This window comes from Balaenoptera physalus, assembly GCF_965194825.1.
Source record: "Balaenoptera physalus genome assembly, chromosome: 18".
NCBI lineage: Eukaryota > Metazoa > Chordata > Mammalia > Artiodactyla > Balaenopteridae > Balaenoptera > Balaenoptera physalus.
This window is the reverse complement of record NC_138899.1, coordinates 8,595,073-8,621,412: the sequence shown is the minus strand read 5'-3', so window position 1 is coordinate 8,621,412 and position 26,340 is coordinate 8,595,073. Positions and strand designations below refer to the sequence as shown.

The window sequence follows — 26,340 nt, the reverse complement described above, 5'->3', positions numbered from 1 at the left end:
CCACTCCAAGTTTACTATTAGCTTTTATTGACAATCAATATGACAATTAATATGCACTTTTGTTTATGATCTTTGCTTTTTTTTTTTTTTTTTTGGTGAAAGTGCAACCAAAGAGATCAGTCTTGTTAGTGACCATTATTTAAAAGCAAACAAACTCCAAACACAAACAAGCAAAACCAGACTGTTAAACCTTTTAATAATCAAGTGCTATGTTTTTTCTTGTCTTTAGCTTCCAGGAAGCTCCGCCCTACCTTTTATACACAAATGCAGTGACTTCCCTTTCCCTAGGTTTCTGATAAGAATATTCTCCTATATATGTTCCAAGTTAGCATCCTTCAAACACCCCCAGGCTGCCGCACAGAGAGTTGGTACCACAGGCAAAATTCTATTTAATGTGAGGAAGGAAGCTCTGTCAAAGTAGAAGCTAAGCCTGAGATGAAGAGATAACAGGGCAGGGCCTGGAACATTTCTGTCTCCCCCGCACCAGACTAGCCCCCTCAGGCTTTGTTCACTGCACCTCACCATGACCACATGCTCTGTTTCATGCCCCACCCTGCTGCAACCCACCCATGCAACCCCAATGCCAGAAATAAGACCTCCCTCTATCCACCACTCTGGCTTTTGGTGAAAGGCATGAGGATAACAGAAAAGAAGTAGAAAATGCTTTGCTAACAGGGAACTATATTCAATATCCTGTGATAAACAATAATGGAAAAGAATATGAAAAAAGATATAAATGTATATATCTATCTGAGTCACTCTGCTGTACAGCAGAAATTAACACAACATTGTAAATCAACTATACTTCAATAAAATTAAAAAAAAAAAAAAAAGAAAATGCTTTGCTAGGACATCTGCTAAGAATCAGAGAAGCCCAGAGTTTGACCTGTACAAACGGAGCTTCTCTTCGAATCTTCCTCCACCATCACCATCACATCCGGAAATGAGGAAGAAGGAGAAAGCATCAAAGCTTCCTGTCTAGAGATCTACGCTACCTACTCCTTGACCAAAAAGCAAAGGAAAGTTTCCAAAGTGACTAAAGGTTCCATGTTTGGTGGTGAAACTCCCACCAAGCCAGCCCTACTCCTGCAAATAACTATAAACTATAAACTCTGCACAGAGTCCTAAAAAAAAATCACTGCCTGAAGGTTTGACTAGAGAGGAAGCATTCCTTCAAAAGAAAGAAAATAAAATCTTTCCTAGGACATGTGGAGGCCTCCTTGTATGGAGCTCTGGTCCATAAATTCCACGAAGGACATGCAGTACCTTTACTGGTTTCTCCTCACAGACTCCAGGTCTCTTGTGGGAATCATCTTCTGTTATTTCTTATTGCCTTAGTCATAGGTTTTTGTTATTCAGTGTTTATAGGATGGGTTTTATATAATCATTTTCCTGTAACCTGGGAAAATGATTCTCACTTCTAAATTTTTAAGTAAGTGAATGGGCAGAGAGATTAACTGGTCAAAGTCAAACTGGTCACCCAGGGTGGGTTTTATCTATTAAGTGCCGCTCCATCGTGGGAGCCCTGGGAAGTGGGCTCACTCTGCCTGGCACCTGCTTCAGGGGGTCTCCCACACCACCTATAATGGTTTGATTCACCAAGGTCTTCCTTTTGTATAAATCTTCAGCTTCCTCAAATGCCCTTGGTTGCTATTAAAGTTTTCTTTGTTTACTTCCCCAAAGGCATCAGTGTACACTTGAAACTCAGTTTTTCCTGAGACTGATCAGAAGTTAATTACTACTAGCTATAACTTGATTGTGGTGATGCATGCACAGCTTTATTGAGATATAATTCATACACCATGCAATTCACCTATTTAAAGTGTTCAGTTCAATGGCTTTCAGTATATTCACAAAGTTGTGCATTCATCATCACAGTCAGTTAGAGAATATTTTCATTACTCCAAAAAGAAACCCCATCACTCCCAATCCCCTTTTACCTCCCAGCCCTAGGTAATCACTAATCTAATTTTTGTCCCTATGGATTTGCCTATTCTGAACATTTCATGGAAGTGGAGTTAAACACTTTCTGGTCCTTTGTAACTGGCTTCTTTCACTCAGCATAATGCTTTCAAGGTTCATCCATGTTGTAACATGGATCAGTACTTCATTTCTTCTTATTGCTCAATAACGTCCCATTGTATGGATAGACTACATCTTATTTATCCAGTCATCTATTGATGGACATTGGGTTGTTTCCATTTTTTAGCTATTCCGAGTAGTGCTGCTATGAACATTTTGTGGACATATGTCTTCATTTCTCTTAGATATATTCCTAGGAGTGAAATTGCTGGATCATATGGTAACTCTACGTATAATGTTCAAGGACCCGTTTTCCAAAGTCACTGGACAATTTTGCATTCCCACCAGCAGTGTAAGAGGGTTCCAATTTCTCCACATCCTGTTCGATCCTTATTGTTAATCTGTTTGATTCGAGTCACCCTGGTCAATGTGAGGTGGTATCTTATTGTGGTTTTGGACTGCATTTCCATGATGGCTATTGATGCCAAACATCTTTTTATGTGCTTCTTGACTATTTCTACACCGTCTTTGGAGAAATGACTATTCAGATATTTTGCCCATCTTTAAATTGAGTTACTTGTCTTTTTTATTATCCTAAAGCATCGTTTAAAAATAATTTTTAACAAGACAGATGGTAAGTGATCATGACTTAAGCATATAGTAGTTGTAAAATAAATATTTATTGAATGAAGGCATATGAAACACTTAAAATATTTTTTTAGTGTTTTTGTAGTGTCTAGTGGATTGTTGATCTTTCTTTCTCCTCCCTCTTTTCTTAGGAGCCCATTTTTGCAGCGCTCACGTTTTTGTAGAATGCTGTAAACAATTGTCACAGCTGTTTTTCAAGAAATAGAAAGAGTTGCAACCTCTTCCTCATAACAGAACTTTTATAGTTGCATTCAATGCCTAACGTTGCAGAAGCAGAAAGGACAAATGATTCTGGAAATGGTGAGTGCAAATCTGAGAGAAGGTCTCCCGAAGAGAATCTACAAGGTGCCGTACAATCTTTCTGCACTCGTGCCTCGGGAGAACCCTTGGGTCCCAAAGGAGATGGTCATTATCCATGGAGCTGTCCAGTGACCCACACTCGGGAGAAAATTTATGCCATCTGTTCAGACTATGCCTTTCTCAACCAGGCGACCTCAATCTACAAAACTCCAAATCCAACCCGCTCTTCTTGCCTCCCCAATAGTACCTCTTTATCTGCTGGAAATAATTCCTCAGGTTACATTGGCATCCCAACCAGTACATCGGAAATCATCTACAATGAAGAAAATAGCTTGGAAAACTTATCCAACAGCCTGGGCAAGCTACCTCTTGCGTGGGAAATTGACAAATCTGAATTTGATGGAGTGACCACGAATTTGAAACACAAATCAGGTAAGGAAGGAGCCATGATGTTCTCATGTGAAAATAAGGAGAAAACAAGCAATATATCTTGTTTAAACTTGCCTTCAAACAGATTTTCTTTTTATGATACCAAACAAGGCACATTGCTATCATGTTGTTTGTCAACATAGTTAAAAAAATAACCTTGGGTGTAGGACATTTAGTTCACTAATGTGTTGCCACTGGAAACTTCAGATATAACCTTTGCATTTTGAGAGCTTTGAACAAATCTAAGAGTGCTGTAAAACACAAGTATTGTAGATAAGTACTCAGTAGTTTAGAAATGGTTAATGCGGTGGCTAGAATAACATACTACTTCATGGTTTTGCAGTGACATGAATCATATTTCTCAATTAAATATCTAGTTTTGGGGCTTCCCTGGTGGCACAGTGGTTAAGAATCCGCCTGCCAATGCAAGGGACACAGGTTCAAGCCCTGGTCCGGGAAGATCCCACATGCCGCAGAGCAACTAAGCCCGTGTGCCACAACTACTGAGCCTGCGCTCTAGAGCCTGTGAGCCACAACCACTGAGCCCGCGTGCCTAGAGCTCGTGCTCCACAACAAGAGAAGCCACCGCAATGAGAAGCCCACATACCGCAACCTAGAGTAGCCCCCGCTCTTGGCAACTAGAGAAAGCCCATGCGCAGCAATGAAGACCCAACGCAGCCGAAGTAAATAAATAAATAAATATCTAGTTTTCTTTTTTACTACATAACATTTTGGCTTTTCTGTTGTTAAAAATTTTTGAACACTCAACAGGGTCTCCAAGTACCACTGAGTAGGTTGTGCACTGCACAGTTTAAGAGGGTGCAGTGTACAACCTTCACAATTACAATGTGGTGGTTCTGGAGCACATACTAACGCTCTTCACTTTTTTCTTTTGAACTCACAGTAAGACAGGAATTTTGTGAGGTAGGTACTGTTGTCTTCATTTTATGGGTGAAGAAATGGAGGCATAGAGGGAATACATTGCTTGGGCACAACTGCACAGCTAGAAAGAGGCAGAAGTCAGGTTTGTACTTTACTTCCAGGCTTCTCTGATCGTTTTGTAAAACCTCTGTCTACTCATTCATTTGCAAAATCAACTTGTTTCACAGAATGTGGTGTAAGTTTGTAATTCTCGCGGTGTCGGGGGATTTCACTTTGTGTCTCTATTTGTGGGTGATTGGTCTATAATTTTTTTTCCCTAATGTCTGTGCAGGTCTCCTAAGACACGTTTGGAAGTATTCTCTCTTTCTGTTTTTTGAGGGGTTTTCAGAAGGGTATTAAAAATCTCTAATTATGATTATGGAGTTGTCCGTTTATTTTCTTTTTTTAAAATTTATTTATTTAATTTATTTATTAGTTTTGGCTGCGTTGGGTCTTTGTTGCTGTGCACGGGCTTTCTCTACTTGCGGTGAGCGGGGGCTACTCTTCGTTGCGGTGCGCGGGCTTCCCACTGCAGTGGCTTCTCTTGTTGCGGAGCATGGACTCTAGGCACGTGGGCTTCAGTAGTTGTGACTCGCGGGCTCTAGAGCGCAGGCTCAGTAGTTGTGCCTCGTGGGCTCTAGAGCGCAGGCTCAGTAGTTGTGGCACACGGGCTTAGTTGCTCCGCGGCATGTGGGATCTTCCCGGACCAGGGCTCGAACCCGTGTCCCCTGCATTGGCAGGCGGATTCTTAACCACTGTGCCACCAGGGAAGCCCCAAAACTAGATATTTAATTGAGAAATATGATTCATGTCACTGCAAAACCATGAAATAGTATGTTATTCAAGCCACCTTATTAACCATTTCTAAACTACTGAGTACTTATTACAATACTTGTGTTTTACAGCACTCTTAGATTTGTTCAAAGCTCTCAAAATGCAAAGGTTATGTTTGAAGATTCCAGTGGCATCCATCTTCTCACTCACTAGGATTTATTTTATTAGTGAAAGAAATTTGCCAGAATGAGATTTTGCTCACGTTTGCCAGTGGTTGTTCAGCTCTGGGAGAGACTTTGTGTTTCTGTGAAGACTTAGGAAGAATAACTAAAGGGAAGGGGGAAAAAAAATCCTTGCTTCTTGATTTTTCTAGAGTTCAATATTATGCCGTTTTACAAAAATTAGAGAAATTCCCTGTGTGACAACAGTTTCTGAGGTCCAGCTGGGTTTTTTTTAATGTATTTTTTAAAGTTGGAGTATAGTTGATTTACTATGTCATGTTAGTTTCAGGCGTACAGCACAGTGATTCAGTTATACATATGTGTATATATATATATATATATATTTTCAGATTCTTTTCCCTTAATAGGTTATTACAAAATGTTAAATATAGTTCCACGTGCTATACAGTAGGTCCTTGTTGGTTCCAGCTGGTTTTGGGCCCCAAATTGTTTCTTTGTAGAATGAATAGAGTGGATCCTTTTCCGTGTTTGTTTTCTAGGCATATATCTATATAATCTATGTTTTATAATTTATGACTAACTCATAAAAATGAAATACTAGCTGTTATTTAATTTTTGTAACAGATTTATTTTGTGTAAAATATGATATGTGTGAGAGATTTTAAAGTGCACGTAGCTATCTGAAATGTTAATGGTGTTTTAGTGGAATGAGGCTTGGATGTTATTTAATAATATTTTAATTTATATAATTTTTTGACTGGGTGATCCATTAGATGGAAATAAAAAAGTATAAAAATTAAGTGTAAATTCTCACTTTCACTTTTGCCTGCCCTTTTGTGTGGCTCCCAATTTCCCCTCCCCCTGTAGGTAACCACTGTTATTTGTCTTGTGTGTCTTTTGGTGAATGTGTGTGGTGTGTGTGCGTGTGCACGTGCCCACACATGTGTACATACTTGCACACAGAAAGGAGACTTTGTTTTCCATTCTGGCTCCTGGTGCTAAAGTTGCATTTTAATAATGTACTTATGTGCATCATTCTTAATCCATTTTGTGGTCTCTGTAGGCCTGGAACTATTTTTAAATATCACATCATCAGATTACTGGATCTACTGCTTTTACTTTCTCCGCAGAGTTACATTAATGTGGCTTTATTGTTTTATAGAAAGGATTCATTTTCTGGAAAGTGGTCTAGTTAAATATTTTACTGTTGGTAATTTTATTTTCTAGATGTGGCTAAACATTTTGTGATTGATTCTTTTACTAGCTAAGTAGCTAGCTCAGGAATCGGAATATAAGAACTTGATAGGAAATAACATTCATGGTTGTTTAAATGTGTTTTTATTCTCTCTCTCTATCTTTAAGGCAGGGGCGTATTCTTGAAGATACATGTATTTCTTCAATATGTTTGCAAATAGCATTTTTAGACCTAGTTACTTTTATATTTTGTTACATAATTAATTGTATTGCCTTGGCATCTTACTTCATTTGACTTCATTTTATACTCTTGTATTCTAGGCAATGGAAAGAAGCAAATTTCCAAGAAAAAAACTTCAGACAAGAAAGGAAGAAGACATCAAAGGGAGTGGCCTCAGTATTCTCCTCTTGAAGATATTAAGCAGCGGAAAGTATTAGACCTCAGACGATGGTAATCTCTAAAAATTGACCTTTTTTTTACCTAACCACAGTACCATTGTCATACCTAATGAAGTTAACAATATTTCCTTAGCATCTCATTTCCAGGCTAAATTCAGATTTCCCAGATTTTTCCGAAAATGTCTTCATACTTGGTTGTTCAGAGTGGGACCCACCATGAACCACATATTGTGTTTGCTTGTTGTGGCCCATAAATCTCTTTTGAACTAGAACATTCCCCATCTGATTCTTCCCCAATTTGTGTGATTCCTTTCCTGCTGGTGGTCTAAATTACTCATATAACCTCAGTCCTTATAAACTGGAAGTTAGGTATAAAGACTTGATTAGATTCTGGTTGAACATTTTGGGCAAGAATACTGCCTAGGTCACCCTGTGGCCTTCATCCTTATATCCCATCAGAAGGTACATGGTGTCTGGTCATCCGATATTAGAGATCCTAAGAGTGATTACTGGATTAAGGAGGTGGCAACAGCCTTAGCCCACATTGTCAAGTTCCCTTTTTTCTTCTGGAACCGTCAAGTAACCAGTGGGGTGACAGTGGCATTGGGTTAACATCTAGGTAACCATCAACTTTTCACCTAGCGGTTTCATCTAGACCCATTGAAGACCCCTGCCTGAATCCTATTATAAAATGGTGAAATTTCAAAATTCTATCATTTCTTCTGCCTTTACTAACTGCCATTCTTTTAATAAGAAGATCTTTCACTTATCAACCGGGGCTATTTGGTGACCTTAACCTACAGTTCCTATTCTAAAGAAAAAGATGTTTAATTTGTGATAGCTTTTAAATATTACTGATCTATACTTTGAGGTTTTAAAAATTCTTTTGTGTGAGGCTTTAGAAATATTAGATTTTTTTCACTTATTTAATAAATATTGGACCATTTACTGTGGGCTGAGAATACAGAGCTGTACAAAACGGGTGTTTGTTCTCCAATCCAGTGGAGAAGAGCAGAAAATGTAAAATATCTCAGGAAATTTGTCAGATGATGGGTGGGAACAAACAACCAACATGAGAGGCGGAAATGATCACTGAAAGGCTTCACTGAGGAGCTGGGTCTTAAGAGAGGAAATCTGAGGGGATGGAGGGTCTAAAGGTCTTTGAACGGGTGGTGGGAAAGGGTCTGGCAGGTTGGTAATGAAGTGTAGATCAGCCTGTCTGGAGCGAGGCTCAGAGAAGCTAAGAAACTTACCCAACGTCACATGGCAAACACTCAGATGTGGTACTGAAACTGAAGAGAGTTGGACTCCAAAGTCCATGTTCTTTCCTTTTTTTTCTGCTGGCCTCAAACAATGCAGGTTTCTTTAAAGTTCATGGAGACCCCAAACTGTTTGGTGACTCTTTGGTTAGATCTAAGGGTATGAGCCATTGAGTCAGTGGGGAAGAATCTGAGTTCTTTGTGGAGGTCCAGATTAGCACTACAGAAATGCAGAGAAGGTTGCAGAAGGAAACATTGTGCTGATTGCCACCAAGATTCCAGCTTATCCCCTAGATACCAGCTGAGGACACTGCCTCTAGTGAATTACAGGGAAGGTGGTGATTGCAGGAGGGCAACACAGGCCACACACTTCCTGATTTCAAAACATATTACAAAGGTACAGTAACTAAGACAGTGTGGTACTGGCATAAAGACAGGCATATAGACCAGTGGAACAGAATAGAGCTCAGAAATAGACATTCACGTAAACAGGCAAATAATCTTCTGCAAGGGTGCTCAGACCACAGGATGGGGAAGGGACAGTCTCTTCAGAAAATGGTGCTGGGAGAAGTGGATACCCACATGTGAAAGAATGAAGCTAGACCTTTTCTTCACATCATACACAAAAAATAACTCAAAATCGATTAAAGACATAAATGTAGGACCTAAAACTATAAAACTCCTAGAAGAAAACATAGGGGAAAAGCTTCATGACATTGGATTTGGCAGTGATTTCTGGGGTATGATGCCAAAAGCACAGGTAACAAAAGAAAAAATAAACCAATGGGACTACATCAAACTTAAACACTTCTGTGCGTCAAAGGAAATAATCAACAAAGTGAAAAGGCAACCTACAAAGTGGGAGAAAACATTTGCAGATCACATATCTGATAAGGGGTTAATATCCAGACTGTATAAAGAACTACAACTGAAGTTGCAAATAATCATATGTGTAGCTCAACTAGGAGTTTACATCGAAATTTTAATAGTTGGTGTCTAAATTTATATATCTTTAATTTTTTTCCATTGGCTTGGGTAACATCCACTTTAACTAACAGTTAGTCATACTTAGCCATCATTCTTAAAATGCATGATTTATTGTCATTATGCATTTATAATGTGTTGAATAAATATGAAAATACTTTAAATGAATAAAGATTTTACGTTGGTGGTTTAAATGATCAAAGTTTTCATTATGTAACACACTCAGTTGCCATGAGTGTTCTACTTCTGTATGCATATTTTGTATTCATTCAAGTGAAAACATTCTTTTATTTTCTCAGGTACTGCATAAGCCGACCACAGTATAAGACTTCTTGTGGTATCTCCTCATTAATTTCTTGTTGGAATTTCTTATATAGCACAATGGGAGCTGGAAGGTAAGTATGTTAATTTAGTGGTACCCCTCAACTCCAAATTCAAAAGTTATTTGGTGTTGCTTTTTCTATAATGGAAGATTTTTAAGAACAGATTTTTCATAAATTGGGGAAAAACTGCCGTATTTTGTTTTAAACCTTTTAGCTAAAAATATGTGCATGCATTATTTTTGATAAGATAAAAATGAAAAATACTACTAAAATTGTTTGCAAATCAGACAGACACAGTGACATTGAGACAGGTTATATTTGCCTATGATTGGAATTGTGAAATGAAAGGCAATATTTCTTTCATAGTCTTCCAGCTATCACCCAAGAAGAAGCTTTACATATTTTGGGTTTTCAACCCCCGTTTGAGGATATTAGGTTCGGCCCTTTCACCGGAAATACGACACTTATGAGGTACGAAGCCCTCGCTTAGAAGCAATACCTTATTTCTAGTTCTGCAAAATAATAATGCTGTAGATGTGCATTGATAGTAAACCATGCATCCAGCTGTTTGGGCCCAACCTCTGGTAGATATGCCAGAGTTGGGCTCTGCCCGAATTTCTCTGGAATTGGAATAGTGCCTTCTTTGTTATGGGACTGTTGCTATGAGCGAGTCTTCTTGTTATTTTCAGATGGTTTAGACAAATTAACGACCACTTCCACGTAAAAGGATGCTCGTATGTTCTATATAAGCCTCATGGGAAGAATAAAACAGCTGGAGAAACTGGTAAGTAAATATACAGAAGATTTACACACACACACACACACACACACACACACACACACACACACACTTTAGGATCCATCTTGAAGATTGGTTTTGATTCAAGGCACATGATGTAAATCCTAAATACAGTCTATCACTCTTTATCCAAGGGGAAATCATAATAGATAATAGTAATATGTAGGGCACTTTTCAATATACAGTTTAATATTTTAACTCTTTTCATCTTTGCATGAAGAACTTTTAAAGCTTCAAGGCATGTCATAAACACTACTTTAGCACATTGTATCGTTTGGGTCCATGGTGTTTGTGTGTGTGTGTGTATGTGTGTGTGCGTGTGTGTGTGTGCACGCATGCTCTTACTTGCCTGCTACTAAAACCCTTTCAGGAAGCAGCGTGGAATTTGCAGTTGCTCTTCCTAAAAGGGAAAGCAAGGATTTTAGAATATTTGATGTCAGACCTGCATAATAACATATAACAACAGGACAATGGACTATGAAAGGGACAAAGTTCTATTTTAGAAGGGTCTTGATTATAACAGAGAGTTTTGGAGTCGATCCTAAGGATTGTTTTAGTTGTGCGCTAGTTAAATAATTTGCATTATTTGACAACTTCCATTTTTAAAATTTCACAGTCATCTTTCGACTTTACAATCAGAAACCTACAATACAGTGTTAAAGAAAATTTTATTCTGATACTTGAAAATTTTATTCTGACACTTGTTAAAAGGGTAAGGAAGACTTTACTGAAGACTGTTGTAACGCAGAACTGGGATATGGGAGAGAGATCTGGCTCAACCCTGAATACAACAAAGACAGCTGGGAATTTATAGCCAACTCCCAAAGTGAGCGGTTCCGTGGATGGAAAGTTATTAAGAGGAGACATCAAGGTGGGGCTGTGGGGAATCTTGCTAAATTGGTCTAACAGGATTGTTATAACAGGCAGACCAAGGGTGAAGGGTGATGTCCTTGATCAGGTATCCAGGGTGGGGGGATTCTCTCTAAACTGATTTCAGCAGGATTTTTGCTAAAACTGGATTCAGCAAGGATGGACACAGAAGCCCAAGATCCAAGCCTAGCTGAGGAGAGGGCTCAGAGATGCCTAACTGAAGTTTGGTCAAGCAGGGAGTCTGTCAGCACAGAGGGTATATGGTTTATCAAAATCAAGGAGTGAACAAAGAATAGGGTATATTTCTGTTGACCTTTAGCAGGTCTATCAAGTTGGTTGTGAGTCAGGCAAACTTGGAGTTCATATGTTGGTTTCTGCACGTACTGGTTTTGTGACCTTGAACAAGGCACTTAAACACTCACTTACTGAGCCACCCCATGGGGTCCCTGTGAAGGTAAAAGGAGACATATTTGTAATACACTTGACACCTTGCTTGACACAGAGTAAGGACTCAATAAATGTTAGCTTTTATTCTTCCTAACTGAACTCTGTGCATTTGCAGGGGGGCCTGTCTTCGTGGGAAGGGTGGGTTTATATGGTGTGTAATTTTTTTTGTTTGTTTCCAGTGAGGCTGTCAACACAATCTCTCTCAGTAATTGATCAGGCAATTAGAAACTAAGAAAGAATATACTTTCCAACATACGTCAGTCTTTTTCCTTCGAGTAATAGGATAAACAAGCTCTTCTCTCTCTCCCCCCTCTTTTTTTGGGAGGGGGAGAGAAATGGCTGCCGTAATTTCTTTAAATAAATTTCAATACTACATTTTCCCAGTCTGATTCCTGTTTTCATTGTCCCTATTACAATCCTTGACTCCTCACTGTCTCTCTGTCTACGTGTGTTTCCTGAAGGATATTTGATCTGCTTCCCCCTTGGAATATTCTTGTCTTCCGCTTCAAGAATCAGTGGTCCCTTGCAAGCCCTGCCTTATCTCTGATGCTCGGATTTCTCTTAAGTCCTGTAGTTCTGATTATTTGCGTCTGTTGTTTAGCATTTAGCGTGTGCAGCCTCATATTACATTGCTTCTTTTTAACGTGTCTGCCCATCTCCTTCACCATAGGGAGTGCCCTCAATAGCCCTTTGATGCCCCCTGACCTTGCACGTGTGACCCTGGGACTTCTGATTGTGTTCAGAATTGGGAGAGTATTACCTGTGTCAAGCAGAAGTCTTTTCTGTTCCCTCTCATTGTAGAAGAAAGAGTTGCAGAGATAGGTTTTTCTCACTTGTCTCTGGGATATTCAGTAGTGAAAACCATTGCCAGTTGTTAGTGTGCATTTAAAAAAATACTTTGTATCTTTTGTTGTTGTTGTTGTTGTTTAGATTATTCTTAAGGAATATCAGGCCTGTTTTCCACAACAGGCTTTAAGTTGTCCTGGGGACTACGCTTCTTTCGTAACTCCCTATTTGCTGATTGACATGCTTATTTCCAGTGGGCCTTCAGGAAATGTAAACTGAGCTCACTCATGGAATAAAGACAAAATCCAGGGATTTTGATAAAATTAACAGATTTGACTGTGAATATGAGTTGAAGTATTTTTTTTAGAGATGTAATTACTCATAATAAAAGTTTGTGCCAGAAGCTGCCAATGTTAGCTTCAAACTATTGGTTCATTTATTATTCACTTCCTATTATTGTATTATTATTATTTTATTATTATTATTATTATTATTATTTGAGTAACTTCAAACTGTTGGTTCGCTTAGCTACCAAGGATGTCTAGATTCATTTGTTTTTAATACCTAGCTTGAAAATTACACTAATATTCATGTATTTCATTTTTATTCTTCTGGTAGATATTGTAACTTCTTATATTTGCTTAACCAAGAATATCTACCTCTGCCCTATCCTGACATAACTCATGTATACCCTCACCCTGGCCACTGCTACCAGTTAACTACAGTGTCTTAATGCATCTTGGATGGACTGTGCATTCAGATTCTGTTTTCCTCGTCCTCTGGTTTTCTCCAGTTCATATTAGACACAAGGCTGGATAAACTTTTTCGACGTGCAGTGCTAACATATCCCTTTTTACTTTGGGAGCTCTCCAGTGCTTGCTTAAAGCGTAAACGCCTTAGCATCATTCCAGGCAAGAACAGATTGATCTTTCCCTGCTGTCCTCCACGTACCAGTTGGATTTAAAAGATGTCAAGGGAGTAGGAGCCTTGCAGGATGATACTGTGTTGCTGGGTTACACAATCTGGTCCTTGTCTTTGTGGGTATAAAAATACATCCTAATAAGTTCCTTTAGAGCTCTCTGGAGTTCTTCTATAGATGATAAGGCTTTACAAAACGGACTTATACTAAACAAGCTCAAAAAATGTTAGAATGTTAATATATTAACTGAGAGTGAGAAATACACTATCAAAAGCGCCAGGATTCTCTCGGCCGCTCAGGACATATACTGTTCTTCAGAGTACAGCAGGCTGGCTAATTCTAGTTTGTTCTGCTTTCTCTACACCATGCACATCATGGCTCTGCGTTTGGTAGTGGTTGCTTTGTCGCTTAAGTTTCAGATTTTTCGATATACTCTGGTCTAGACTCAACGTCGTTCTGAATTTAGTTTCCATCTGTAACACATTTATATGCCTTCTCCTAAATAGAATCACTTTCTTGGCTGACTACCTTAATGTATTAAATATTGTCTTTTATTTCAGAGGGTGATCTTTTTCTGACCTTATCCTGAAATTCTGGGGGTGCCCTACTGTAGGCCTCTCCACACTAACTATCGTGCCCTACATTCTGAACTGGGCTACACGCTGTTCCCTGATTACATCCCTCCCCTGCAGTGGTTCTGTTTTCTCCTCATGCTCTTGCCTCTGTCTGGATTGCTGAAATGCTGCCACTTGATTATGTTCTGTCTTGGATGCCACCCCCTTCTTGGTTCCTCAAACCTGATGTGCTCTTTCTCCTCTGAATTACATCCTTTTTTTGTGGCACTGTCCTTTTCCACCCTATATCAAAGTTACTTGTTTTATGAGGGCGGGTTGAGGTACTGTGCATTCCTTATCCTTTGTTTCCCTGTGGTTCCTGTTGTAGTTAGTAGATGCTCATAATTTACTTCCTGAGTTAAATGAAATTTTCCTCTTAATCTTAGACTAGTGACTCTCAAAATGTGGCCCCTGGATGAATATCAGCATCACCTGGTAACTTGTTAGACATGCAAATTCTTGGTCCCCACCCCAGACCTACTGCATCAGTTACTGAGGGGGTAGGTACCAGCAATCTGTTATTTAACAAGCCCTTTGTGCTCTAGTTTGAGAACTACTGCTGTAGTCTTTCTAAAGAGATGCTATTCAGCTTCTTTATAAAGAGTGTGGTCTTCCATTGATAGGAAATTCAGATAGGAATTTCCTTCCATTGATAGGAAATTCAGTGCGCAAATTTCCATCTGTGCTCAGTTGAGTCCTGGGAATTCTATGGCAGTGCCTCGGGCTGGTGGGGGGCAAGGGATGGGCACCTAGATTCCCTATACCTCCTTTTTGGCCACAGCAACTCTGCTTTGATCCCTGTTATGGACTGGGCTGGCATGTAAACTTCCCTTGCAGAAGGGATTCCATGTCAAAATATGTTTGAAAATTATTGATCTAAATTAGAGGTCTGCAAACAACAGCCCATGAGCCAGCAGCCCATTTTGTGAAGAAAGTTTTATTGACACAAAGACATATCCATCTGCTTACACATGGCCTTTGGCTGCTTTTGTCTGTGGCTGCTTTCAGCTACAGTGGCAGAGTTGAGTAGTATGCGTAGTGACCGTGATCCACAAACCTCCAACATTTACTAACTGGCCCTTTAGGAAAAAGTTCGCTGATTCCTAATCTAAATCCATCAGAATGTTGTCATGTACCTTGAAGTGAGAAGAAGAAACATTCTTGAGGAGCGTGATAATTACTCCAAAGAAGAAAAACCACCTCTGTCCTCTAGAAAACTAGGACTTGGTCAAAGAGTATTTGTAGCAGATGAAATACTGTGAATATTAATGAGAGCAAACGTTCATACCTATCTCATTTGCCCCTGAATATATTCTGGTATATTTATGTGACTACTATGCATAATCACAGTAATCAGCTGTTTTGTGTTACATTTGACTTAAGGAGGAAAGTGTGAAATACTTAAAAATTTCCATTAGGAAGTTACAATAAAGTTCTTTCATTAAAAAGTTTTAGTTATTTCGGGTAACTTTTTACTTGGCATTTTCACAGTTTTAAAAAGATTTCAAGAGTTCTTCCTAAACCACTTATGTGTATAAATATCTTTAGTATTTACTGAATTTATGAGGAGTCTAAATCTATCTATTTACATTCGCTTACTATCCTGAAACATCTCTACAATCAAGTTCAACTATGGAAATGAAATATTGACCATCTTCTGAATTTTAGGTCTTATCATTCTTCATTTAGAGCTGCCCTTGGATGTCAGTTTTTAACTCGTCTGGGGAACTCAACCCAAAACAGCAGAAAGACTTATTTATCCTTATGAAATAGAGATTTTAGTAGAAAAGATTGCCTTGTGTGCAGGTATGCTCTGGCGGTACGCCATGAAGTAAAAATCTGTGGGGAAGGCCGAGCTGAAACCTTGGAGAAAGGGTTTAAGACAGAAATATTACTGTCTCCATGGAACTCACAAATTGTGTGTGTCTGCAAAAGTCGGGGCGGGGTCCTGCCTCCTTGACTCTTCTACAGCCGTTGACCTGCCATTTTTGGTCTTCAGCTATTTCAGTGGCCAGAAAGTCAATCAGAAAAACCATAACTTGCAAGCTTTTGTCGACTTCAACCATTTTTAGGATTTCCAGTTTTAATAGGCTATTTGTTCATGAATAATTTAGTGTCTTCCAGGAGATGCAAGTTAATGAAACCTCAGTTAATGGCTTTAAGTATTTAGTGCTGGTGAAAACTCGTTTCTTATGGTAATACTTTTGAAATTACTTCATAAGTAATATATGCAGCCATGGGAAATATACAAGGAGAAGCGGTTATTAAGAGGTTGCTGTGGTACTACCAGCCCGTCTCTTAAGATGTTCTTATCACTTGGCTTCTGAAAGTCTTTCTTCTGGTTTGTGTGACTTTTGTAGAAGGGATTGAAGTGTGTGTTAGTGGGGAAAAGTTTTCATTTTTGGAACTTGTTTGGAATTTATATTTATCCATATACCTCAGTGGTCTTCAAATTGGGATGTCTGCATTATGGCAGCTGCAAGGTGATCATTGTGGTAATGGAAGAATGTATTAGAATGTTTATATTTTAATCTAATTAAAAATTTCTACTTTTTGTGTATCTTTTATAAAGACATATTAGTACAGTAGTATATGTACAAAGCTTATAAACAAACATGCTTATAATGGGCATGCTTACTCAGAAATTTCAAGTGACAGATGTGTACAACCAGAGAAGTTGAGACCATTGCTATATACACTAGGTATTAGGTTTTATATGGTAATTAAATTTTGCAGACAAGCATTTATGCTATTTGAAGGTTTGGGTAAGCAAGGACTTTCAGTTTTTTAGTTTGCTATTCAGTTTGCCTGAATTTCAGTCTAAAGGGTAAAACTGAAATCCATTAATTATTTTTTAACCTTTCGATAGCTTTTCATTGTTTTTCCCCAGCAATGTCCATGTGTTCCAAGTAATGTCTTTTCTGTCTTTGAGTCCTTAACTAGTTGTTTGTATAAAGCATAGATAGTGCTTTATGGTCCCTCAGTTGGTTTGTTTTTGTTTTTTGTAGCTTCCGGGGCCTTGTCGAAGTTAACTCACGGATTGAAAGATGAATCGTTAGCTTATATCTACCATTGCCAAAATCATTATTTTTGTCCAATTGGCTTTGAAGCAACCCCTGTTAAAGCTAATAAAGCATTCAGGTAAGCATTTCTGTATTTTATGTGGATACTCCACCAGGAAAATATGTTGTAGAAAGCATTTAAGAAATATTTGGTTGATTAGACATTGGAAGACTTGGTGATTTGCTTTCCTTACATCAACTAAGACTAGTCTTTTAAACACAGTAGCTTAATCTTCTGCAGAATTGTGTTTGGTTAATTGTGCTTTTACATTATCCACTTAGATACTATTGTTAGAGTCATGATAGGAGAAAGCCATTTGACAAATCACTTTTATGTTTATTATAAAACGGCCGCAAAGGACTTTACATATTATGTCTCAGTGATCTCATCCAGGATCCCACAGGGAAAATGTATTGTGGAATCTAGTGTCAAGAAGACTGTCGCAACTGAGTACATTAAAAAGCGTTTCCTTTCTTATGGTGAATAACATGAAATTTATCAGGGTTCCCCTTTTGTCCTGGCTACCAGGAAGCCTGCAGCCAATTTTTATTTCTAATATCAGGAACCACATTACCCTAATGGTTATATTTGTTCCTTTGTTGATCCAAAGTTTCTATCTTATTAACTATGTACGTCTACTTCCAGGTAAACTTGTATTGTTTTAGGAGAGACAGCCTGTAAATAAGAGAGGGTGACTGAATGTTAGTACTTTTTTTCCTCTGTAGCAAGTTTTCTTAGTGATGGGTTGAGGTAATGCCAGGGTAGCTGAAAGCAGAGGAAGAAGTGTCCTATTTGAGGATGTTGAAAACGGAAGCCATGAGTACTCTGAGTAGAAGTGTTGACTGATAGGTACAGTTGTCCTCACCCAGCTGAGTTCTGGTTTGTTCTATCTGGGTGGGTGGCATTGGTGAACGAGAAGGAGGAACAGGCAGCACTGCTTTCTCAGCGAGGGCTGAAGGTCAGGCTGGGAGAACGTGGCTTGGTCATCTGGGGTAGGATGGGTTCTTTGAGGCTGGAGGCCATGCGGCCTTTGGGTGGGGAAGCTGGACGTTGTATTTTTGTGAACGAGGAGCAAGAGGAAAACCACGGTGTGTCTCCAGATGCTGAAGTGTTCTATTCATCTCTCTGGCTGTGGGGTTTATTGTGGTGTTTTTCTATAGTTTGATCCTGCAACTTCACCTTACTCCAGACACCTGTCAAATGTAAAACGTGAAGAAGTAGGTACTCCTACTTGGCCCCCTTTAGAGGAGAGCTCTTCACCTCTGCCTGAACCTAAGAACCACCTGAGATGCTTTTACAGCTGCGTAAATACTTCCCTGTGCTCCCCCCTACACCTACTTGAATTAGAGTTTCCAGGGGTGGGATTAGGGCGTCAGTATGTTTAAAAGTTCCACAGGTGTATTGCTGCTTTCGGGTTTTATTTTCAGGATGCCTTTTGAAAGTTTTTGAATGCAAAGTGAAAGAAGAATTGTAGCTTAAGGGTACTGGTGGGTAGAATGCTAGGATTTTTTTTTTTTTTCCTCCTAAATGCTGACAGGTGGTATATTTCAACATTTTTAGCCCTATATTTTGTAAGAGGGGATCTAAACCTAAATTTAATTTATGCTTTCTCTTTAATGGCCTTCAAATATTTGTTCAAGCCTAAACTCCAATATCTATTCTAGTGTTGGTGATTGCTATCTATGCATAAACTTCAGTGTATCTTTTATCAGTGTATAATTGAAGCAATATTTTCAAGGGGGTGAATGACTTTATGAAGGTTACTATGAATGTATTTTATATTTAGCAGGGGCCCCCTCTCACCACAAGAAGTAGAATATTGGATCTTAATTGGAGAATCAAGTAGAAAACATCCTGCTATTCACTGCAAAAAGTATGTTAACTCCTTCCCTCTCCCCCTTTTTTCAATTTCTGCTAAAAAGCCTGTTGGAATTTTGATTAGAGTAGAATCCGTAGAATCCATAGTTTAGTTTGGGGAGAATTACATCTGAACAATATGGAGTCTTCCCATTAGGAACATAGACTATGTCTCCACTTAATTAGAGCTTTAATTTCTCTCAGCAATATTTTGTATTTTTAGCATAGACTTTTATATGTATTTTGTTGAAATTTTCCCTAAGTGTGTATATTTTTTGATGCTACTGTAAATTGATTTAATTGAAGTATAGTTGATTAACAATGTTGTGTTAGTTTCGGGTGTACTGCAAAGGGATTCAGTTATATATATATATATTTTTTTCTTTTTTTCAGATTATTTTCCATTATACGTTATTACAAGATATTGAATATTGTTCTTGCAAATTGATTTTTAAAACATTTCATTTCCCAATTATTTTCTGTTAGTGTACAAAAATACAATGGATTTTTCTATATAGGCCTTAAATCTTGCATCTTTACCAAATTCACTTATTAGTTTTAGTAATAGTTTTGCAATCCAAAGCCGTTACAAATTGTTTTGGATTTTCTATACAATCAATCATGTTGTTTGTGAGTAAAGACATATTAACTTATAAATCTTTTGAAAATGTACTTGACTCCAATTAAAAAGGAAATATGGAATGTTTCTATGTTACCCTGCAGGATGTCATCTAACAGGCTGATATATAGTTATTTCATATGCACGGTAACCATTTTTAACCTTGGCAATAGTTGGATAAACAGAATTGTCAAAAAAACAAGGATTTATGAAAGCTTATTGGGTGCAACAATCCTGTGATAAGAGAATTATTGCCATGGTGCTTTTGTAGCAAATTGCTCATGTGAAAAGTTCCATTACAATAGTATTTGAACTTAAAGAAAACTGTGCTTTATCCTTCCTTAACAATAGGTGGGCAGATATTGTTACTGATCTAAACACTCAAAATCCAGAATATCTAGATATCCGGCACTTAGAGAGGGGGCTTCAGTATCGAAAAACAAAGAAGGTAAGAACACCATCGTATTTGAAAGTATTTTTCAACTGGCCAAAATGCAGTTATTTTACCCAGCACTCTAAGTTGTAAATAACAGAAACCCAGTTCAGACCATTTTAGACAGAAAAGTGAAAATTACTTTAAGGGCACAGGGGTATCTTTAAAAGGAAAGGGCAAGAAGTCTAGCCTGTATTCAGGAGGGACGGGTACCACGCAAGAGAATGTCAGCAGGGGCCAGGGAGCTAGTCTGTCTTATTCTCTTGGGAGTTGTGTTGTTCTTAGCCGTCTATTTGTCTGACTATTTACTTCACGAAGATCGTCTTTCAACTTAGGTCTCCCTTTCAGATGAACGGTCGAGACTAAGGCTGGCATGCCTCCAGTCCAGTCCTGTAGTCTTGGCCCAGCTTGGGTCAGGTGTTCACTCCCAGGGCGATTAACTGTGGCCATGGGGCAGAACCATGTGTACCAACAAGGCTGCTGGGGGCGGTTCTCAGGGAATGGTATGTTCTGTGGATTGAGTAGACATCCCATCCATATTATCCTACTATCATATGAAGAATGCGTAGGAGGGAGAGGAAGAGGAATGATCTTGGTGTTTGGATTAGTCAACTTGGGCGGGCACAGCGTGTGAGAGTGGTAGACAGGCATATGGGGGGAAGGAGTTTTGCCTCCTATGGGCATTGTTATAGTTTTGTAAAGGCAGCTGGTCAGGAAAGATGCAGGATAATGTGATCTGATGATGTCTCAAAGGATCAGCACTGTTCTGATGCAGGTGAAGGGGGAAAAATAAGGGAATTCATGGGAACCCACATATTAGTATAATTAATTTCCTATCATTTTCTGAACCCAACATTTTTTTTTTCTCAGGTTGGAGGAAATTTGCATTGCATCATAGCATTCCAGAGACTTAACTGGCAAAGATTTGGCCTTTGGAACTTTCCATTTGGAACCATTAGGCAAGAATCACAACCTTCAACACATGCCCAGGGAATTGCCAAATCTGAGAGTGAGGACAATATCTCCAAGAAGCAGCACGGGCGTCTGGGCCGGTCTTTTAGTGCTAGTTTCCATCAGGACTCGACATGGAAAAAGATGTCAAGTATCCATGAGAGAAGGAACAGTGGTTACCAGGGTTACAGTGATTACGATGGGAATGACTGACCACGCTGCGTACTGACGACTTGTGTTATTCTCGCAGCTGGTCTATACAGGACTGCATTAAGGCAGTACAAGATTTTAAGTCTGTATTAAATAGGAACATATCTTGTGGTACAACACATAACCTTGTAGTTTCTCTAGTAAATAAGCTTGTATATGATTATGATGGGTGATTTCAGATATATAAACAGATAAGCACAGATTTTTTTTTTTTTGTCCTTTTAAAAGTTAAGAGTATATAAACATTCTGGACAGTTTCACAAAGTCCAATAAAATTACACATAAACAAATCAAACACAATTTCACTCAATAGCATCATGATTTGAAATACTTACGCACGAAGTGATTTCTTATGACTTGACCCCCCCCAGATATTTGTTGCAGTTTTGTTCCCAAGCTCAAAATGTAAGGTACTAACTATCTGCCCCAAAAAATTGGGGCTGTTGATTTCTAGTTTTTCTCTAGTGGTTAAAGCTCATTTAAGATGACTTAGTGAGTTTAGAAATTCTTTTACTTGTAGCGGTATCTTGCCTGCCTCATTTTTTTCCTGATCAACTTTCTCAGGATTCTCAATAAAGAGGCAAAAGAGAAAAGACTGAAGATACTGATCTTTTCTATTGGTGCAGATGGGTGACTTAGTGCATCGATTCAGGTACTCTTGACTTTCTTGGTATGTTACTGTCAAATACTGACAAGAACTTTAGGTCTTGAAAGACTCGTAAGTCTACAATAAACCTTGCTTAGGGATAGAGTAAAAGAACAAGTGGCATCTGAAGTTTCTATACCCAAGGTAACCTGTGAGATGAGATCTGATATTTGACTGGTCCCCCAATATGGAGTCATATGTTGACAACGGCATTAAGGGTGCGTTAGGAATGCCCCATCACTCAGAGGGCAACTATCCGTATTCCAGAGAGCTCTTTCCTTTTTAAAAACATGTAGACAATTAGCTGCTTGAAGTGAGTGTGAAATAGTTCAGAAAGTGTGGATTTCATGTATTTGAGCTCCTCTCCAGTTGCTGTCAGTTTTTCTTCTGCTGCCAACCTGTGACTCACAAACAACTAGGATCTCTTGTTCTTTCATTTCAGGGGCTGTTCTGGGACTCAAATCAGTAACTTGATTATAACAAGGTGCTGAATATGCTGGTAACCATATCGCAATACACCTCAAGGAGAAGGTTCAGATTTTTATTTTTAAAATATTTTCATTTTCTTCTCTTTTGAATTTTATATCCATTTATCCACCCAGACATGCCTAGCCTACAGAAGGGGATATATATTATGAAATGGGCATTTTTCTGAAGAGAATATTTTGCTTGAAATGCAAAGGACTGGAAGATTTGTAGGTTGTTGATTTTGTTACTTCATACTGGAACTTTTAAGAAGTTTTCATCAATAAAGTTTTGTTTTCTACTTTTAATCATGAGAATGTTTTGAACCTTTGTTTTAAGAAGGGAGTACCCTTATAATCTTGTTTGAAGTACATGACAGTTTGGCAATTCTGTGTAAGTAGTATAAGAAACATCTATCTGACTTTTATGATCAGTGAGACAATAGGCATATGTCTATAATTTTAGATTTTTGTTAAGGCTTTATAAGAGGAAATAGAAAACTTAATTCTTTAGCTTGAACCAAATTAAACTGTAATTTTTGTAGGTCAAATATGGTTGAATATCAGCAATTGCATATAGTTCAGCCAAATATTTCAGAGAAGAGATTGGTAAAGAAAGGAGACGAATGCAACATAAAATAGAGAATACAGTGACATCTAGGAAAAGAGGATGAGTTTATACGTATTGCTTATTGGCCATAATCAACTTTTATAAATGTCTTAATATATCCAATCACTTAATAAGTTGGCTTACAAGTTTGGCAGTTATTAAGAGCACACCGAGGCTTACAGGGACTGCTTTTCCAGAATGTGTAAGCAAGTGACCGCACCTTTCTCTTTCAAGATTAGTAACATTCCTGTCATATTTAATTTCTTGGTCAATTTTTCTTAGAAGTCTCCATAGAAGCAATGAAAGTTCATATTACTGGTTCTCCACTAACTAGCTGTATCACCTTGGGCGAGTTGAGATGATTTTTCCTGTGCGTATTTCCTCATTGGTAAAAGGGGGATAATAGTATCTATTTTACGAATTGTTTTGAAGAATACATAAGTTAATACATGTAAAGTGTTTAGAACAGTGCTTTGTAGATAGGAATTGCTCTTTAAGTGCTTGCTATTATTATTGGCCTAAACAATGTGTATTTTCCTGTCAGAATCTTGATGGAGAGCCCTTTAAACAGCATCTAAAGGAACCAATTTCTTACAAATCAAAGGTACACTCCTTAGTTGCTGTTCCTTAAAAAAATATTTTGTATTCAAGAAATGTTGCTCTGGTTTTACAAGCACTTGTAGTACTCAGATGTTCACATTGGCTGTTTGTTTTTACCCAGCTCTCAGGTAGTAAAAAATGATCAAATCCTGAAACTGTTACTTTTCCCGCTACTAAGCCCCATCATCAGGCCAAGCTGGTGCAGCATCTATAATACTCCCCAGCTTGCCTCCTCCCAGACGCTGGAGGGGCTCGGGCAAGGTGCTCTACAATCCAGTCACACTCTGTATTTCAATTTTACCCGCAGAGTTCTCCCCCTCATTCACTCAACAAACTAATTTGAGCACCATTACCCACTAGGTGTTTCATGTTAAGTCACTGATCTCAGAGCAACCACAAAAGAAGTGGCATCTCCATTTTATTCAGATTCTCATTGGTGAAGAAACTTGCCTAGGATCCTAGGATGTCTCAGTTTGCTAGGGCTGCCATAACGAAATACCAGACTGGTGGCTTAAACAACACATTTATTTTCTCATAGCTCCAGAGGATAGAAGTCCAAGATCAAGGTGTTGACAGGTTTGGTTTCTCTTGAACCTTTCTCCTTGGCTTGCAGCTGGCCCCCTTCTCCCTGTGTCCTCACATGGTTTTTCCTCTGTGCAATTATCCTTAGTGTCTGGGTGTCCAAATTCCCTCTTATAAGGACATCAGTCAGACTGATTAACTCACCCTAATGGCCTCCTTTTAACTTAACTTTGAAACGGCCCTATCTCCAAACAGTTACATTCTGAGGTACTGGGGATTAGGGCTTCAACATATGAATTTTGGAAGGGGACACAATTCAGCCCGTAACTCAGGGTTATTACATGGCTCAGATGGGATCTGAACTAACACCTGCCTGGCTTGAGGAAATTGTCTTTCAACAGGGTGCAAGATGCCCGGCAGAGATTTAGACTTGAGGCTGGGAAAGTGGTCATTTAGGCAACATTTATAGGATTCCTGCTAAATATCAGGAATGGGGTATATACGTCAACAAAATAGTTCTTGGTTTCAATAAGTTTACAGTCTACTGTAAACTACTGGGGCGGGGGGGCGAGACAAAAATTGAACAGGCGATTATAATTCCGGCAAAATACATTTTGGAACAACAGTTCTGGGAATTACTTTACACACTGAGGAAATGAAAATAAGTACTTTGTCAGGATTATCCCTGACTGAAAATTAGTTGTGACTAGGTCAAGTAAACTTGGCTACTGGGAACCCATCTGTTTGGGCAAGAACATAGCTTTGCTAAAAACTGATTTCTAGTCAGTCTTTTCACTGATTTTGAATCTAGTTTCAATAGTCCAAATTTGAACCAATACGTACTATAACGCTATCATTTATTAACTCCTAGTGGTAAGTACTTTGCAAACAGTACCTCTGATCCTTGCTTAAAACCGTCTGCAAGATTGGCTTTATGCCCGCTCAATTTACAGATGAAGAGACGAACTCTGAACAAATGCGACTTGAAGAACGATAAACATAACGTAGTTCGGTCGGGGTTTGAATCTCAGCCAGAGGGTCCGAGCCACCGTCTATCCAGGTGCTAATCTGGCAATTAGTTTCTTGTTATTTCTGACCTACATGCCGTGGATTCCTAAATTTTACATGCCGAGAAGACTCTATTTCAAGGGTTAAGATTTTAAATCGTGTTACCACCTAGTTACCACAAGTTACCGGACAAATAAATACTTATTAATCACAAACACCAATCAAAGGGTCCATCTTTCATGTGTAAAACAATATTTAGTATTAAGAGTTTTCACAAGTGGCGGCTCAGTGCGAAGAAACTGATACCGGTAAAGCACCTAGAAAACTGTAACCTCTGAAGGCAGACGCTTTGCGTATGGTTTCAACATTTAACCGCAACAAGATGCCAGCGTGGAGGAAGCAGGTCGCCGACACGATATAAACACGAGTACCAAACCACTCCCTCACTTCCGGAGTGTAACGGCGCAGCGGATATACATCAGCGCGGGAAGGCGGGACTTCCGCCCTGCGCGACGTATTAAACGGAAGCCGGGCGGCCCCATTTCGTTTGGGTTTACGCGCCCCCCACCGCCAGAGGAGACCCGGGTTGCCTGAGAGACGTCTTTTGGCTGTTTATCTCGCTTGAGCTGTCCCCTCACCCTGGTCGTCTGTTAGGAGTGCAGAAATCTGGGCCAAAGCGCTGGGCGAGACGAGGACCTGTTCCTCTATGCCTCCGACTTTCTCTGGTCCCGTCTTTCTTCGGCGAGGCCGTGTCAGGTTCTGAGAAGTGCGGTTTTCACCGGGGCCGGTTTCCCCTGGAAAGCTGTGCGCTCCTGGTTGTTTTCAGTCTTCTCCGGGTGGGAGCTGGGGGAGCTCTTCTTGGGGTCCGGGGCGGTGGTGCAGGCCCTTGTGGAAGACTTGGAGTGAAAGGTCTCCCGCGATTCCGCCCGCGAGACGCGCTCCGAGGGCACACCTCGCTCATGGGAGTCCAGGGGCTCTGGAAGCTGCTGGAGTGCTCCGGGCGGCAGGTCAACCCGGAGACGCTGGAGGGGAAGGTCCTTGCCGTGGGTATCCTTTTCCGGGCGTCGGTGCCAGGGATGCACGATGGGCGCCAGGATTTTGCTCTCAGTTCTCCAAGGGGCGCAGAGGGGCGTTGTTAGGCTGAAGGTCTCACCCAGGGGGATAGCTATAGGGTCTTCTTTGGGATGTTTCCTTTCTTTTCTTTCCTTTTTTAAATTAATTTTTATTGGAGTAGAGTTGATTTACAGTGTTGTGTTGGTTTCTGCCATAAAGTGAATCAGTTATATATATACGTATATCTACTCTGTTTTAGATTCTTTTCCCATATAGGTCATTACAGTGTATTGAGTAGCGTTCCCTGTGCTATACAGTAGGTCCTCATTAGTTATCTATTTTATATATAGTAGTGTGTATATGTCAATCCCAATCTCCCAATTTAACACCCCCGCTCCCCCCTTTGCTTTCTAAGTGTCTACTTTCCCCTGGCT

General features: G+C 39.3%; 2 protein-coding genes across 12 annotated transcripts in view; both read left to right on the top strand.

Moving 5' to 3' along the window:
- Positions 1-22,422, top strand: part of BIVM (basic, immunoglobulin-like variable motif containing) — a 23,431-nt gene extending 1,009 nt beyond the window's left edge. For 2 of the 9 annotated variants that reach the window (XM_082434651.1, XM_082434652.1), the window contains exons 2-10: positions 2,802-3,402; positions 6,792-6,921; positions 9,412-9,507; positions 9,802-9,906; positions 10,125-10,219; positions 16,879-17,011; positions 18,720-18,806; positions 19,761-19,857; positions 20,713-22,422. In XM_082434651.1, coding sequence (XP_082290777.1) covers positions 2,925-3,402; positions 6,792-6,921; positions 9,412-9,507; positions 9,802-9,906; positions 10,125-10,219; positions 16,879-17,011; positions 18,720-18,806; positions 19,761-19,857; positions 20,713-21,006 — 1,515 coding nt within the window. In that variant the 5' untranslated portion in view covers positions 2,802-2,924 and the 3' untranslated portion in view covers positions 21,007-22,422. Of the gene's footprint in view, positions 1-21; positions 2,657-2,801; positions 3,403-6,791; positions 6,922-9,411; positions 9,508-9,801; positions 9,907-10,124; positions 10,220-16,878; positions 17,012-18,719; positions 18,807-19,760; positions 19,858-20,712 lie in introns of those variants that run through there. The other 7 variants (XM_082434656.1, XR_014255985.1, XM_082434657.1 and 4 more) reach the window with 7 other exon arrangements.
- A 126-nt stretch (positions 22,423-22,548) lies between these two features.
- Positions 22,549-26,340, top strand: part of ERCC5 (ERCC excision repair 5, endonuclease) — a 31,103-nt gene continuing 27,311 nt past the window's right edge. The window contains exon 1 of one of the 3 annotated variants that reach the window (XM_082434608.1): positions 22,549-25,900. In XM_082434608.1, coding sequence (XP_082290734.1) covers positions 25,813-25,900 — 88 coding nt within the window. In that variant the 5' untranslated portion in view covers positions 22,549-25,812. The remainder of the gene's footprint in view (positions 25,901-26,340) is intronic. The other 2 variants (XM_082434606.1, XM_082434607.1) reach the window with 2 other exon arrangements.